The sequence below is a fragment of the Palaemon carinicauda genome, chromosome 43 (genome assembly GCF_036898095.1).
Source record: "Palaemon carinicauda isolate YSFRI2023 chromosome 43, ASM3689809v2, whole genome shotgun sequence".
NCBI classification, from domain to species: domain Eukaryota; kingdom Metazoa; phylum Arthropoda; class Malacostraca; order Decapoda; family Palaemonidae; genus Palaemon; species Palaemon carinicauda.
Genome location: NC_090767.1, coordinates 17,113,834 through 17,128,142, shown reverse-complemented (window position 1 = coordinate 17,128,142; position 14,309 = coordinate 17,113,834). Strand labels below are relative to the sequence as shown.

The window sequence follows — 14,309 nt, the reverse complement described above, 5'->3', positions numbered from 1 at the left end:
TATTAAAGAGTACTGTATATAAATTTAGAATTTTACTGAGAAACGATAGAATATTAGAATGTATCATACTAAAGATATAATAATTTTCAATATTAATCTTACCCGAGAGTGGGGCTGAGACAGGGATGTGTGATGTCGCCGTGGTTGTTTAACTTGTATGTTGATGGAGTGGTGAGAGAGGTGAATGCTAGAGTGCTTGGACGAGGATTAAAACTGGTAGGCGAGAATGATCATGAATGGGAGGTAAATCAGTTGTTGTTTGCGGATGATACTGTACTGGTAGCAGACACAGAAGAGAAGCTTGACCGACTAGTGACAGAATTTGGAAGGGTGTGTGAGAGAAGGAAGTTGAGAGTTAATGTGGGTAAGAGTAAGGTTATGAGATGTACGAGAAGGGAAGGTGGTGCAAGGTTGAATGTCATGTTGAATGGAGAGTTACTTGAGGAGGTGGATCAGTTTAAGTACTTGGGGTCTGTTGTTGCAGCAAATGGTGGAGTGGAAGCAGATGTACGTCAGAGAGTGAATGAAGGTTGCAAAGTGTTGGGGGCAGTTAAGGGAGTAGTAAAAAATAGAGGATTGGGCATGAATGTAAAGAGAGTTCTATATGAGAAAGTGATTGTACCAACTGTGATGTATGGATCGGAGTTGTGGGGAATGAAAGTGATGGAGAGACAGAAATTGAATGTGTTTGAGATGAAGTGTCTGAGGAGTATGGCTGGTGTATCTCGAGTAGATAGGGTTAGGAACGAAGTGGTGAGGGTGAGAACGGGTGTAAGAAATGAGTTAGCGGCTAGAGTGGATATGAATGTGTTGAGGTGGTTTGGCCATGTTGAGAGAATGGAAAATGGCTGTCTGCTAAAGAAGGTGATGAATGCAAGAGTTGATGGGAGAAGTACAAGAGGAAGGCCAAGGTTTGGGTGGATGGATGGTGTGAAGAAAGCTCTGGGTGATAGGAGGATAGATGTGAGAGAGGCAAGAGAGCGTGCTAGAAATAGGAATGAATGGCGAGCGATTGTGACGCAGTTCCGGTAGGCCCTGCTGCTTCCTCCGGTGCCTTAGATGACCGCGGAGGTAGCAGCAGTAGGGGACTCAGCAGTATGAAGCTTCATCTGTGGTGGAAATGTGGGAGGTTGGGCTGTGGCACCCTAGCAGTACCAGCTGAACTCGGCTGAGTCCCTGGTTAGGCTGGAGGAACGTAGAGAGTAGAGGTCCCCTTTTTGTTTTGTTTCTTGTTGTTGTCGGCTACCCCCCAAAATTGGGGGAAGTGCCTTTGGTATATGTATGTATGTATGTAATCTTACCCGACAATCATGTAGCTGTCAACTCTGTTGCCGACAGAAATCTACGGTCGGGATACGCCAGCGATCGCTATACAGGTGGGGGTGAACACAACAGCGCCATCTGTGGTCAGGTACTCCAGTACTTCTTGTCAACACCACCTCAATTTTTCCTCTGTCGTGCCTCCGGCTAGACCTACATGGATACGCTGTTGATTCTGGAGTTATTGCTCACGATTTGGTGATGTATTTGCTCTAGAGTTTAGCCTTCGCTATTCAGGAAGCTTTATCATTAGCTTAGCAAGTTTTTGAAATTAATTTGATTTAATTTTTGATTTAATTTTGGTGACGAAGAGAGTATGAACTCTCTTTCACTTTTAAATGGCCGACCCTTCCCTTAGCGGAAGTGTTGGTGTCGAAGAGAGTATAGACTCTCTTTCTTAATTTTGCTTAACAAAAGTTATAGATTTATTTTATATCTCTCCGCCTTTTATAGGCCTCTTCGATTAACTTCCTTTTATTATAAACTTATTAAAATTAATTTTTATGTTTGTTTATATTCGACCTTTCCTAATAGTAGGCGGTCTTTTCTTGGAACCGAAGTTAATTAACATTGAGCCCGTCATTTCGTTTTTACCTGTTAACATATTATGCTATTTTAATGTTTTTGAAAGAATTTCTTTGATAGTCTCGTACTGTTTTCAAAGTTGAACTAACGTTTTGTTTTGTCTCTGCAGTTGTTGACGTTCAGAACGTTCAACTTGCGCTCTATCGTTACGATAGAGAGAGAATATTCACGGTTTCACGTTGCAGTAAGAGTAAACCGATTCTAGCGTTTTGTTCATTCTTTCTTAGCTTAAATGGTTTTAATTCTAATAAAGGAATTTTTTATTTGGGAAATCTTTCAGTTTTTTTTTTCCTTTAACAATAATATGTTTTAACGATATATATAATTGGGCTCATCTCTCAGGTTCTAAGTCAAGAGAGAGAGAGAGAGAGAGAGAGATAGAGACGGAGGGAGAGAGAGGAGGATAAACGTTTCGTTCAAGCGGGTAACGTTGTTATCGTTTTTGCTCTTCTCCCTAGTCTCTTTAGGGGAAGAAGGTAAACGTTTCTAGAGTTTTTTTCTTGTTCCCAGGCTTTATGCGGTGAGAGATTTTAAACGTAGTTTATTTGATCTAGTGTTTAGTCTCTTTTCCAGCCACTGAATTATTTATCTTTCATTATGTTTTTCTGTTACTTTGTAATACTGTTTTCGCAATTACTAACTTGTAATGAAGGATAGAATTGCGTGTTTCAAGTACAAACCACTTAAAGTTTCGAATTCAGTGAAATAAGTGCAAACAGAAATCAAAAGTGATAAAGTGATAAGCGCAAAGTGTTACAGTGTTGCGTTCGAGGGTTCGTCTGTTCGTGCCAGTTGTTCGCCTAGTCTGGGACCTCTTACAAGCTCCCAAGCCCAGGGGAGAAGTAACGTCGAAGGACTTATGGGTTCATCAGGCCTTGATCGACGAACAGACTTTTCCCTCCGTGGTTTCGGGTGTAACCAACTCACGTAGCCGACGTGATCACCCCACCCACACAAAGACGAGAGAGCCCATTTATTCCTCGTCTGCGGAAGAGGTTTCTCGCAGAAACCATGGACCAAATCTTGCAGCTTTTAAGTGCAAGTCGGTCCCTTCCGCGCAAGTCCAACTCCTAGGTGGAGCCATTAGCACTGGGTCAGTTCGGACTTGCTGCAGTACGACAACTGCACACCTCCCAGAGAGGCAAGGTGCTACCGCAACAGGCAGTAACTCCGTCTGTTGCCGCACCAGCTGTTTTAGACCCTCAGTCTCAACGGACAGTAGCTCCATTTGTTGTTGTCTTTCATAGACCCTAGTGGTCTATGCTGCTGACAATGCAGTCTCAGCTTGCGGTTTTGATGCAGGAGTTTCAGGCAGAGAAGGTTAGCACACCTCCTCCTGCGAGCGCTCCTCCACCTCTGCGCAGTCCACCCTGCCAGACGTATGATGTTGAGGCTCCTCCTGCCTCCATGCGTGAGCTGCCGCATTGGGAGTTGCCAGGTACCAGCGCTATGCAGCAACCTCCACTTTCCTTGAGGCAGGAGCCTCTTGCTATGCGGCAACCTCCTCAACCCTTGAGGCAGGAACCTCATGCTTTGCAGCAACCTCCTCTAACCATGAGGCAGGAGCCTCATGCTTTGCAGCAACCTCCTCTACCCTTGAGGCAGGAACCTCATGCGTTGCGGCAACCTTCTCCATCCTTGAGGCAGCAACCTCATGCGTTGCGGCAATCTCCACCATCCTTGAGGCAGCAGCCTCAACTCTTGCGGCAACCGCCTCAACTCTTGAGGCAAGAACCTCAACTCTTGAGGCAAGAGCCTCAACTCTTGAGGCAAGAGCCTCTCTCTGCGCAGCTACCTCCTCAACCCTTGAGGCAGACGCAACTCTTGAGGCAGGAACCTCATGCTATGCGGCATCCTCCTCAAACCATGAGGCAGGAGCCTCATGCTATGCGGCATCCTCCTCAACCCATGAGGCAGGAGCCTCATGCTATGAGGAGCCTCATGCTATGCGGCATCCTCCTCAACCCATGAGGCAGGGACCTCATGCTATGAGGAGCCTCATGCTATGCGGCATCCTCCTCAACCCATGAGGCAGGAGCCTCATGCTATGCGACAACCTCCTCTACCCATGAGGCAGGAGCCTCATGCTATGCGGCATCCTCCTCAACCCATGAGGCAGGAGCCTCATGCTATGCGGCATCCTCCTCAACCCATGAGGCAGGAGCCTCATGCTATGAGGAGCCTCATGCTATGCGGCATCCTCCTCAAACCATGAGGCAGGAGCCTCATGCTATGCGGCAACCGCCTCAACCCATGAGGCAGGAGCCTCATACTATGCGGCATCCTCCTCAACGCATGCGGCATGAGCCTCATCCCTTGCAGCATGAGCCTCATCCCATGCAGCATGAGCCTCATACCATGCAGCATGAGCCTCATCCCATGCAGCATGAGCCTCTTCCCATGCAGCATAAGCCGCTCGCCATGCAACATGCTCTGCTTACCTTACAGCATGCTCTACATACAGCATGCTCTGCATACAGCATGCTCTGCATACCTTACCGCATGCTCCTCAGTCACACATCTTTGGTTGTTGCCAACTCACTAGACTGTCAAGCAGTTTCATATCGTTGCCTTCTAGTCTGCTGCTTTTGCACCAGTGAAACCCTCACTGAGAGAACTTAGCTTTTTCTCGGATATGGTTCCTGTAGATGAGAAAGTGCTATTCTCCCTCCTTCTGATATTCCCTTGAGGACTCTGTCATTTAGAGAGGAGCCTTTAGCTGCTTAGCCTCCTATGGACTTTTATTTAAGCATAACATGCTTCCAGGGAGGGTAATGGTTCCACTTCAGTCGCTAACCCCGTCTGTTACCACACCTGCTCCCATAGACCTTGAGCTTTGTTGCAAGACATGCAGTCCAAGCTTAGTCCTTGTTAGAGGATTTTTTGTTTACGGAGTCAGTGTGTCACTGGGAAGACATTCAACAACCAGCAGAAGTGACTTGTTGTGACGCAGTGCGGCAACCTCAGCAACCCGATAAGGAGTTGTCTGTACGACCCAGACAGTCTAGACAGCTTCGGGTTGTCACTGTACTTCCTCGCTTCCCCATGGTTGACAGTTCCATGTACCATGATCTTGTGTCCGGCTCCGTCAGACGACTGGCTTTTAAGAGCTCCCACAAGTCGTCGCTGTCTGGAGATTCTCAGATGGACTATGGATCTGACCAAGGAACTGGGCCTCCTGGTCAATTTTGAGGAGTCCCAGCTCGTCCCATCCCAGACCATTGTCTACCTGGGTATGGATCTTCAGAGTCGAGCTTTTCGGGCTTTTCCGTCGGCCCCAAGGATCTCCTAAGCCCTAGAATGCATCCAGAGCATGCTGAGAAGGAACCGATGCTCAGTCAGGTAGTGGATGAGTCTAACAGGGACACTTTCATCGCTGGCCCTGTTCATCGAGTTAGGGAGACGCCACCTCCGCCCCCTTCAGTATCATCTAGCGGCTCACTGGATAAAGGACATGACGCTAGAGACGGTCTCAGTTCCTGTTTCCGAAGAGAGGAGGTCTACTCTCACGTGGTGAAAGAACAGCTTTCTTCTCAAGGAAGTCTACCTTTGGCTGTTCAGTAACCCGACCGCCGTCTCTTCTCTGACGCATCAGACACGGGCTGGGGTGCGACTTTAGACGGACAGGAATGCTCGGGAACATGGAATCAGGAGCAAAGGACACTTCACATCTATTGCAAGGAGCTGTTGGCGGTTCATCTGGCCTTGATAAACTTCAAGTCCCTCCAGCTTAACTAGGTGGTGGAGGTGGACTCTGACAACACCACAGCCTTGGCTTACATCTCCAAGCAGGGAGGGACTCATTCGTGGAAGTTGTTCTAGATCGCAAGGGACCTCCTCATCTGGTCAAAAGATCGAAAGCTCACGCTGGTAACGAGGTTCATTCAGGGCGATATGAATGTCATGGCAGATCGCCTTAGCCGGAAGGGTCAGGTCATCCCCACAGAGTGGACCCTTCACAAGAATGTTTGCAGCAGACTTTGGGCCCTGTGGGGTCAGCCAACCATAGATCTGTTCGCTACCTCGATAACCTAGAGGCTCCCGTTGTTTTGTTCTCCGATTCCAGACCCAGCAGCAGTTCACGTGGATGCTTTTCTGCTGGATTGGTCCCATCTCGACCTGTATGCATTCCCGCCGTTCAAGATTGTCAACAGGGTACTTCAGAAGTTCGCCTCTCGCAAAGGGACACGGCTGACGTTGGTTGGCTCCGCTCTGGCCCGCGAGAGAATGGTTCATAGAGGTACAGTGAACCCTCGTTTATCGCGGTAGATAGGTTCCAGTCGCGGCCGCGATAGGTGAAAATCCGCGAAGTAATGACACCATATTTACCTATTTATTCAACATGTATATTCAGACTTTTAAAACCTTCCCTTGTACGTAGTACTGTTAACAAACTACCCTTTAATGTACAGAACACTTAATGCATGTACTACAGTACCCTAAACTAAACAGGCACAAATATTAAAGGTGATTTTATATCATGCATTTCCTAAACATGCTAAAAAGCTAGATAAAAAATGGCAACCAATGTTTTGTTTACATTTATCTCTGATCATAATGTAGAAACAAACTGGAGGTAGAGCTTTGCTTATTACCCAGACATATTTCCCATACTTTTCCCTTAGAACTACATCACATCTTCCTACTTTAGATATATATATATATATATATATATATATATATATATATATATATATATATATATATATATATATATATATATATATATATATATATATATATATATATGTACTATATATATATATATATATGTACTATATATATATATATATGTGTGTGTATATATATATATATTTATATGTATACACATATACATACCTACATATATACATAAATACATGCATACATATATATATATATATTACTGTATATATATGGGTTATGGAAAAAATCCGCGAAGTGGTGAATCCGCGATGGTCGAACCGCGAAGTAGCGAGGGTTCACTGTACTGCAATGGCTGGTCGACATTCCCAGGACTCTTCCTCTAGGAGTGGACCTTCTACGTCTACCTCACGTAAAGAAGGTACACCCAAACCTCCACGCTCTTCGTCTGACTGCCTTCAGACTTTCGAAAGACTCTCAAGAGCTAGGGGCTTTTCGAAGGAGGCAGCCAGAGCGATTGCCAGAGCAAGGAGGACATCCACTCTCAGAGTCTATCAGTCTAAAGGGGAAGTCTTCCGAAGCTGGTACAAGGCCAATGCAGTTTCCTCAACCAGTACCACTGTAACCCAGATTGCTGACTTCCTGTTACATCTAAGGAACGTAAGATCCCTTTCAGCTCCTACGATTAAGGGTTACAGAAGTATGTTGGCAGCGGTTTTCCGCCACAGAGGCTTTGATCTTTCCACCAACAAAGATCTACAGGACCTCCTTAGGTCTTTTGAGACCTCAAAGGAACGTCGGTTGTCACTCCAGGCTGGAATCTAGACGTGGTCCTAAGGTTCCTTATGTCATCAAGATTTGAACCTCTCCAATCAGCCTCTTTTAAGGACCTCACATTAAAAACTCTTTTCCTCGTGTGCTTGACAACAGCTAAAAGAGTAAGTGAGATCCACGCCTTCAGCAGGAACATAGTTTTCACATCTGAAACGGCTACATGTTCCTTGCAGCTCGGTTTTTTGCTAAAACGAGCTTCCTTCACGTCCTTGGCCTAAGTCGTTCGAGATCCCAAGCCTGTCCAACTTGGTGGGGGACGAACTGGAGAGAGTACTTTGCCCAGTTAGAGCTCTTAGGTACTATCTAAAAAGGTCATAACCTTTACGAGGACAATCAGAAGCCTTATGGTGTGCTATCAAGAAGCCTTCTCTTCCAAGGTCTAAGAACTCAGTTTCTTACCTATTCAGGCTCCTGATTAGGGAAGCACATTCTCATCTGAAGGAAGAAGACCTTGCTTTGCTGAAGGTAAGGACACATGAAGTGAGAGCTGTGGCTACTTCAGTGGCCTTCAAACAGAACCGTTCTCTGCAGTGTGTTATGGATGCAACCTATTGGAGAAGCAAGTCAGTGTTCGCATCATTCTATCTCAAAGATGTCCAGTCTCTTTACGAGAACTGCTACACCCTGGGACCATTCGTAGCAACGAATGCAGTAGTAGGCGGGGGCTCAGCCACTACATTCCCATAATCCCATAACCTTTTTAACCTTTCTCTTGAATACTTTTTATGGGTTGTACGGTCGGCTAAGAAGCCTTCCACATCCTTGTTGATTTGGCGGGTGGTCAATTCTTTCTTGAGAAGTGCCGAGGTTAAAGGTTGTGATGAGGTCCTTTAGTATGGGTTGCAGCCCTTTATACTTCAGCACCTAAGAGTCGTTCAGCATCCTAAGAGGACCGCTACGCTCAGTAAGGAAGACGTACTTAATAAAGGCAGAGTATGGTTCAAGTCGTCTTCCTTACCAGGTACTTTTTTATTTTATGTTATTTTTGAATAACTAATAAAATAAAATACGGGATACTTAGCTTCTTTGTTAACATGTATGCTGGTCTCCACCCACCACCCTGGGTGTGAATCAGCTACATGATTGTCGGGTAAGATTAATATTGAAAAATGTTATTTTCATTATAAAATAAATTTTTTAATATACTTACCCGATAATCATGATTTAATTGACCCACCCTTCCTCCCCATAGAGAACCAGTGGACCGAGGAAAAAATTGAGGTGGTGTTGACAAGAAGTACTGGAGTACCTGACCACAGATGGCGCTGTTGTGTTCACCCCCACCTGTATAGCGATCGCTGGCGTATCCCGACCGTAGATTTCTGTCGGCAACAGAGTTGACAGCTACATGATTATCGGGTAAGTATATTCAAAAATTTATTTTATAATGAAAATAACATAATTCTTAAATACTGTACAAAAAATAAGTATATTAATAAATCATATTTTATATTTAAAATTGTGTATAAAACATTTTAGCTCAATTTCAGTGTACAACAGGAAAGGTATTGAAGCAAAACAGATATTCCAGGATTTTTGTTTAGCAAAACATACTCATTATATTTCAGGTCATAACTTTAAGATTAACCTTAGACTCTTCCAGATCCTGATATGGCAACACTCGTTCATTTTTCATTTATTCTTCCAGGTGGTCAACATTAGGTGCCGCAAGACGAAAGGTCAATGTAGACTTAAATGCGTCGTGGTCAGTGATGGTGGCGGGAACAAGACCTGTTTCCTCATCTACTCTGCGGACATGTTCCTTTTTGAATATTGCAATGGTGAGGCATATCTCTCTCTCTCTCTCTCTCTCTCTCTCTCTCTCTCTCTCTCTCTCTCTCTCTCTCTCTCTCTCTCTCTCTCTCGCTGCCTTTCTTCCACCTTAACTATCACTCTACTTTCAATGTTTTCTCCCAGTGGGACCTTGGCACTGAAGGGCTTTCCTGGCCCCAACACCCAACTCTTATGAATGAGGAATAAATTTTACAAGATATGTTTTTTATATTTGTAGCCATAATATTATTATTATAATCTAAGACAAATAAAACTGTGTTTAGATTTATTCAAGTGAATTATTGTAAAAATAAAATTTAGTAGTTTAAAAAGAAATAACAGAATAAGAATCTTTTTAATCGCCTGTTTCTGGAACTAATCGACCTTTGTCTCCCGCAGGTGTTTGACAACTGCGCCGTCACCATTATGATTTTGGTGGAACCGTATACGTTTAGAGTTTGTAAAGCCATCCAGGATGATAAAGGTAGACCGAGAACACTCAGTTACCTCAAGACGACGCCTTCTTGATGTATCTCTCCATGTTCTCGCCTACTTTCTCGCTTTGAAAATGTTAAGGAGAAGGTGAGTGACGATCCTTGCTCTTCGTAGCTACTTAGTGTCATCTGTGTACTTTGTAGGGTACACTGTAAGCATTGCTAAATGGTTTTGACAGATTCTCTTTCTGTCACTTTTTGACTTTCTGCTTTATCTTCATTCCCAATTCCTACCCTTCATTTTTCTGTCCATCTTCTTCGATGTTTAAACATAAATACAAATTATATTCCTTTATAACTGGTGGCGGGGAAGACCCACTCGCATGTGGCTCAGCTCGACGCTCACTTTTGGCTCCAGCTGTTTTAATCAATTTGCTTTTTCTCATTCTAGATAAATGGAAAATACAAAAGAAGTTTTTTCAATATTAAACTTACCCGATAATCATGTAGCTGTCAACTCCGTTGCCCGACAGAATTCTATGGAGGGATACGCCAGCTATCACAATACTAGAAGGGGGTGTACTTACCAGCGCCACCTGTGGCCAGGTACTCAAGTACTTCTTGTTGACACCTCCTCAATTATTCCTCTGTCGTGCTTCCGGCAAGACGTTCTGGGATACGCTTATGATCTTCGAGTTTGTTCACGGCTAATTGGTGAAGTATTCTCTCAGATTTCGGCTGTCGCATTACTGGAAACCTTCTTATATTAGCTAGATAGCTTTTATATAGTCCTGATTAACGGTTAACGATCTTTTGCTTGATTTTGGAAACCCCTTTGGCTAACTCTTTGGATTCAAGATGTCTGACATTTCGCAAGCCCCCTCCCATAGACGATGTAGGTCTTGCAATAGGCGTATTCCGAAGGCCTCGGTAGATCCTCACACCGCTTGTTCTGACTGTAGGGACAGGCCCTGTCAGTTAGAAAATCGATGTGAGGAATGCGCCGGACTTTCGGAACTGGAATTTGTCCGTCTTTTAAAATATTCATCTAAGTTAGAGAGAGGTAGAGTTAGGAGGAGTTCTTCTCACTCTTCACTGTTTTCCTCACCTCATGATCCCCTACCTTTTCCTACCCCTGTAGTGGCTACCCCCGAACCTACTGTTTGCCCTCCGCCTGATATGTCTGTTGTTTTGCGTGCTATTCAGGCCTTAGGCGATAAAGTAGAGTCAGTGGTAAGTGACCATAAGTCTCTGATGGCCGAAGTTAAGGAACTTAAGGTCAAGAGTGCAGTGGGTGGAGTTAGTGCCAGTGCTGTGACGAGTGCTAGTATCAGTGCAGTGCCAAGTGCTAGTGTCAGTGCCAGTGTGGTGCGTGAGGATTCTTCTGTGCGAGCCAGTCGTCCTCCCAGTCCGGGACCTCTTGCAAGCTCCCATGCCCAGGGGAGAAGCAATGTCGAAGGGCATAAGGGTTCGGCAGGCCTTGTTAGGCGCACAGAAGTATCCTCGGTGGTTGCGGGCGTGTCTTCCAAAGACCGTCACTCCCACCCGCAGACGATTGAGCCCGTCTTTTTCTCGTCCGCTGATCATCTGTCAGGGAAAAAACGTTGGTCTCAGGTCTCGAGACCACTTAAACGCAGAGTCCAGTCCGCGAGTGCTCAGCCAGGTTGCAGTCATTGGCTCAGCTCTGACTCGCCGCAGTCATCTGTCGACTGCACTCCGCCCAAGAGGAGTAAGGTTCTGCCACAACAGAGCTCGACTGTTAAGGCTTTACCTCAGCCTACTGTAGTTTCTGCCGACCCTAAGTGGACTCTACTACAGTCCATGCAAGCACAGCTTTCGGACTTGATGCGTGAGTGTCGGGCTGAGTGTTGCACCTCCGCCTCCGCCTACACTCCCTCCGCCTGCGCTCGCTCCGCCTGCGCTCGCTCCGCCTGCGCTCGCTCTGCCTGATCGCAGTACCACCTGCCAGGCGTACGATGTTGAGCCACGGTCTGAGTTTGCTGTTCCCAGTGGTGTTCAGCCTCCGCCTTCTTTAAGGCAACCTTTGCTTTGGGATCAGGAGGATTATACCTCTCTTCCTCCGCCTCCCTTTGCTGCTCCACCAGTGGTGCAACTCTTGGCTGAGGTACAACAACCTCTCCCGTCCATGAGTCAGTCTCCTCAGCTCTCGCTGCAGCGAGCTCAACCATCCACAAGGCAAGCTCCACTACACCTTGGCCTTGCGCCTCAGGAGCCTCAGCTTGCGAGACATTTACCTTGTTCTGCGCAGCCTCAACCTCATCACGCTCCGCTCACACCACAGGAACAGGAACTTGCTACTCCGCTTCCACCAACCGCTCAGCAAGCGCAATCCTTGGGTGCAACCACTCATGCTAGGAGTCAGCCTCCTCCACCCATGCGCCTTCCTTCTGCTTCGTCGGCTATTCAGCCTTTGCAGTCTGAGCCTCAGGTTCTCCCTCAACAGTTACTTGAAGAGGAAACCACTACTATTGTTCCTACTCGTTCTGACTCTGCTGTTCAGCATTCTTGTCCGATTCCTTCGCTACACTCTGGTGATGAGGCGTCTGATGATGAGGAGGCACACCTGGATCCCTCATCAGACGTGGATGAATCCAAGCCTTCTCCACAGTCTATTGACTTTCGTAAGGTCTTGGTTCTGCTTAGGGAGGTTTACCCAGACCACTTTGTCTCTGCTATTCCCCGCTCTCCGCCATCTGAGTTTTCGCTGGGCATACAACATGCTAAGTCCTCCTATACTAAGCTAGTCCTAGCAAGGTCCTCTAAGAGAGCATTAAGGATCTTAGGGGAGTGGCTGCAGTCTAAGCAACACCTTGGCAAGACTTCTTTCATGTTCCCGCCGACCAAGCTCACTTCGAAAGCGAGCGTTTGGTATGCCACAGGAGAAGCACCAGGCTTGGGAGTACCTGCCTCTGCCCAGGCTGACTTCTCAAGTCTGGTGGACTCGCCTCGGAGAACTGCAATGAGGCGCTCTAAGGTTTGCTGGACCTTCTCAGACCTTGATCACTTACTGAAAGGACTGTTTAGAGCATTTGAGATGTTCAACTTTCTTGACTGGTGCCTGGGGGCCCTCAGCAAGAAGACCTCTCCTGCGGACAAGAATTCTGCCATGCTATTAATGTCCTGCATGGATAAGGCCATTAGGGATGGATCTGGTGAGCTTGCGTCGATGTTTGTATCAGGGGTTTTGAAGAAAAGGGAACAGCTGTGTACCTTCCTTTCCTCCAGCATTACACCTTGCCAAAGGTCACAACTCCTTTTTGCTCCGCTCTCGAAGTTCCTCTTCCCTGAAGAGCTGGTTAAGGACTTGTCTGCTGCCCTGATACAAAAGGACACACACGATCTTGTAGCCTCATCGGCTCGTAAGTCTAAGGTTACTACCTCAGTCCCCAAGACTTATCGCTCACCAGTGGCTGATACCCCTGCTACGAGGTTCATACCGCCCTTTCGTGGTAGAGCCCCCAGCCGAGGAAGCTCCCGTCCAGACTCTTACAGGAGCAAGTCCAGGAAAGGCTCCAGGACATCTAAAGGTAAAAACTGACTCTCCGCATCTCCAGACAGCAGTAGGAGCCAGGCTCAAGTTCTTCTGGCGAGCCTGGGAGAAGAGAGGTGCAGACGCCCAGTCTGTCAGTTGGCTGAGGAACGGTTACAGGATTCCATTCTGCCTCAAACCACCTCTGACCACATCGCCCATCAACCTCTCTCCCAACTACAAAGAAGAGGACAAGAGGCTAGCATTGCACCAGGAGGTGTCGCTACTTGTGCAGAAGAAGGCAGTGGTTATAGTCCGGGACCATCAATCCCCGGGCTTCTACAACCGTCTCTTTCTTGTGGCCAAGAAGACAGGAGGTTGGAGACCGGTGCTGGACGTCAGCGCGCTCAACGCGTATGTCACCAAGCAGACGTTCACGATGGAGACGACGAAGTCGGTCTTAGCAGCGGTCAGGCAGGAGGACTGGATGGTCTCGTTGGACTTGAAAGATGCCTACTTTCACGTTCCTATTCATCCAGACTCCCAACCTTTCCTGAGATTCGTTTTCGGAAAGGTTGTCTACCAATTCCAAGCCCTGTGTTTTGGCCTAAGCACAGCTCCTATGGTCTTTACTCTGATGAGGAATATAGCAAAATTCCTACACTTATCGGACATCAGAGCCTCCCTCTACTTGGACGACTGGCTGTTGAGAGCCTCCACGAGTCGTCGCTGTCTGGAGAATCTCAATTGGACTTTAGACTTAATCAGAGAACTGGGTCTATTAGTCAACATAGAAAAGTCTCAACTCATTCCCTCCCAATCCATTGTGTACCTGGGAATGGAGATTCGGAGTCAGGATTTTCGGGCTTTTCCTTCGGCCCCCAGGATAAGCCAAGCCCTAGAGTGCATCATGAGCATGCTGAAGAGGAGCAGTTGCTCGGTGAGACAGTGGATGAGTCTCACAGGGACCCTTTCATCACTGGCCCTGTTCGTCGAGCTAGGGAGACTCCACCTCCGCCCTCTTCAATTCCATCTTGCAGCTCATTGGGACAAGGGTTCGACTCTCGAAGCAGTCTCTATCCCAATCACCCAAGAGATGAAGACCACTCTCCTGTGGTGGAAGCACAACCTCCTTCTCAGGGAGGGTCTTTCGTTGGCTATTCAGACCCCCAATCTTCATCTCTTCTCAGATGCATCGGACTCGGGCTGGGGTGCGACCTTGAACGGACGGGAATGCTCGGGAACGTGGA

The 14,309-nt window shown here is 46.7% G+C and overlaps 1 protein-coding gene and 1 long non-coding RNA gene across 4 annotated transcripts in view; one reads left to right on the top strand and one right to left on the bottom strand.

Annotated features, from left to right (window-relative positions):
• LOC137633937 (uncharacterized) overlaps positions 1-14,309 on the top strand; it is a 249,298-nt gene that overhangs the window by 29,458 nt on the left and 205,531 nt on the right. For all 3 annotated transcript variants that reach the window (XR_011042364.1, XR_011042363.1, XM_068366167.1), the window contains 2 exons: positions 9,011-9,143; positions 9,535-9,717. Coding sequence is in view for 1 of the 3 variants with exons in the window: in XM_068366167.1 (XP_068222268.1) it covers positions 9,011-9,143; positions 9,535-9,663 (262 nt within the window). In the remaining 2 variants the exon portion in view is untranslated. The remainder of the gene's footprint in view (positions 1-9,010; positions 9,144-9,534; positions 9,718-14,309) is intronic.
• The window catches only part of LOC137633939 (uncharacterized), a 359,450-nt gene that overhangs the window by 300,277 nt on the left and 44,864 nt on the right, over positions 1-14,309 (bottom strand). The gene's annotated exons all lie outside the window — the stretch shown is intronic.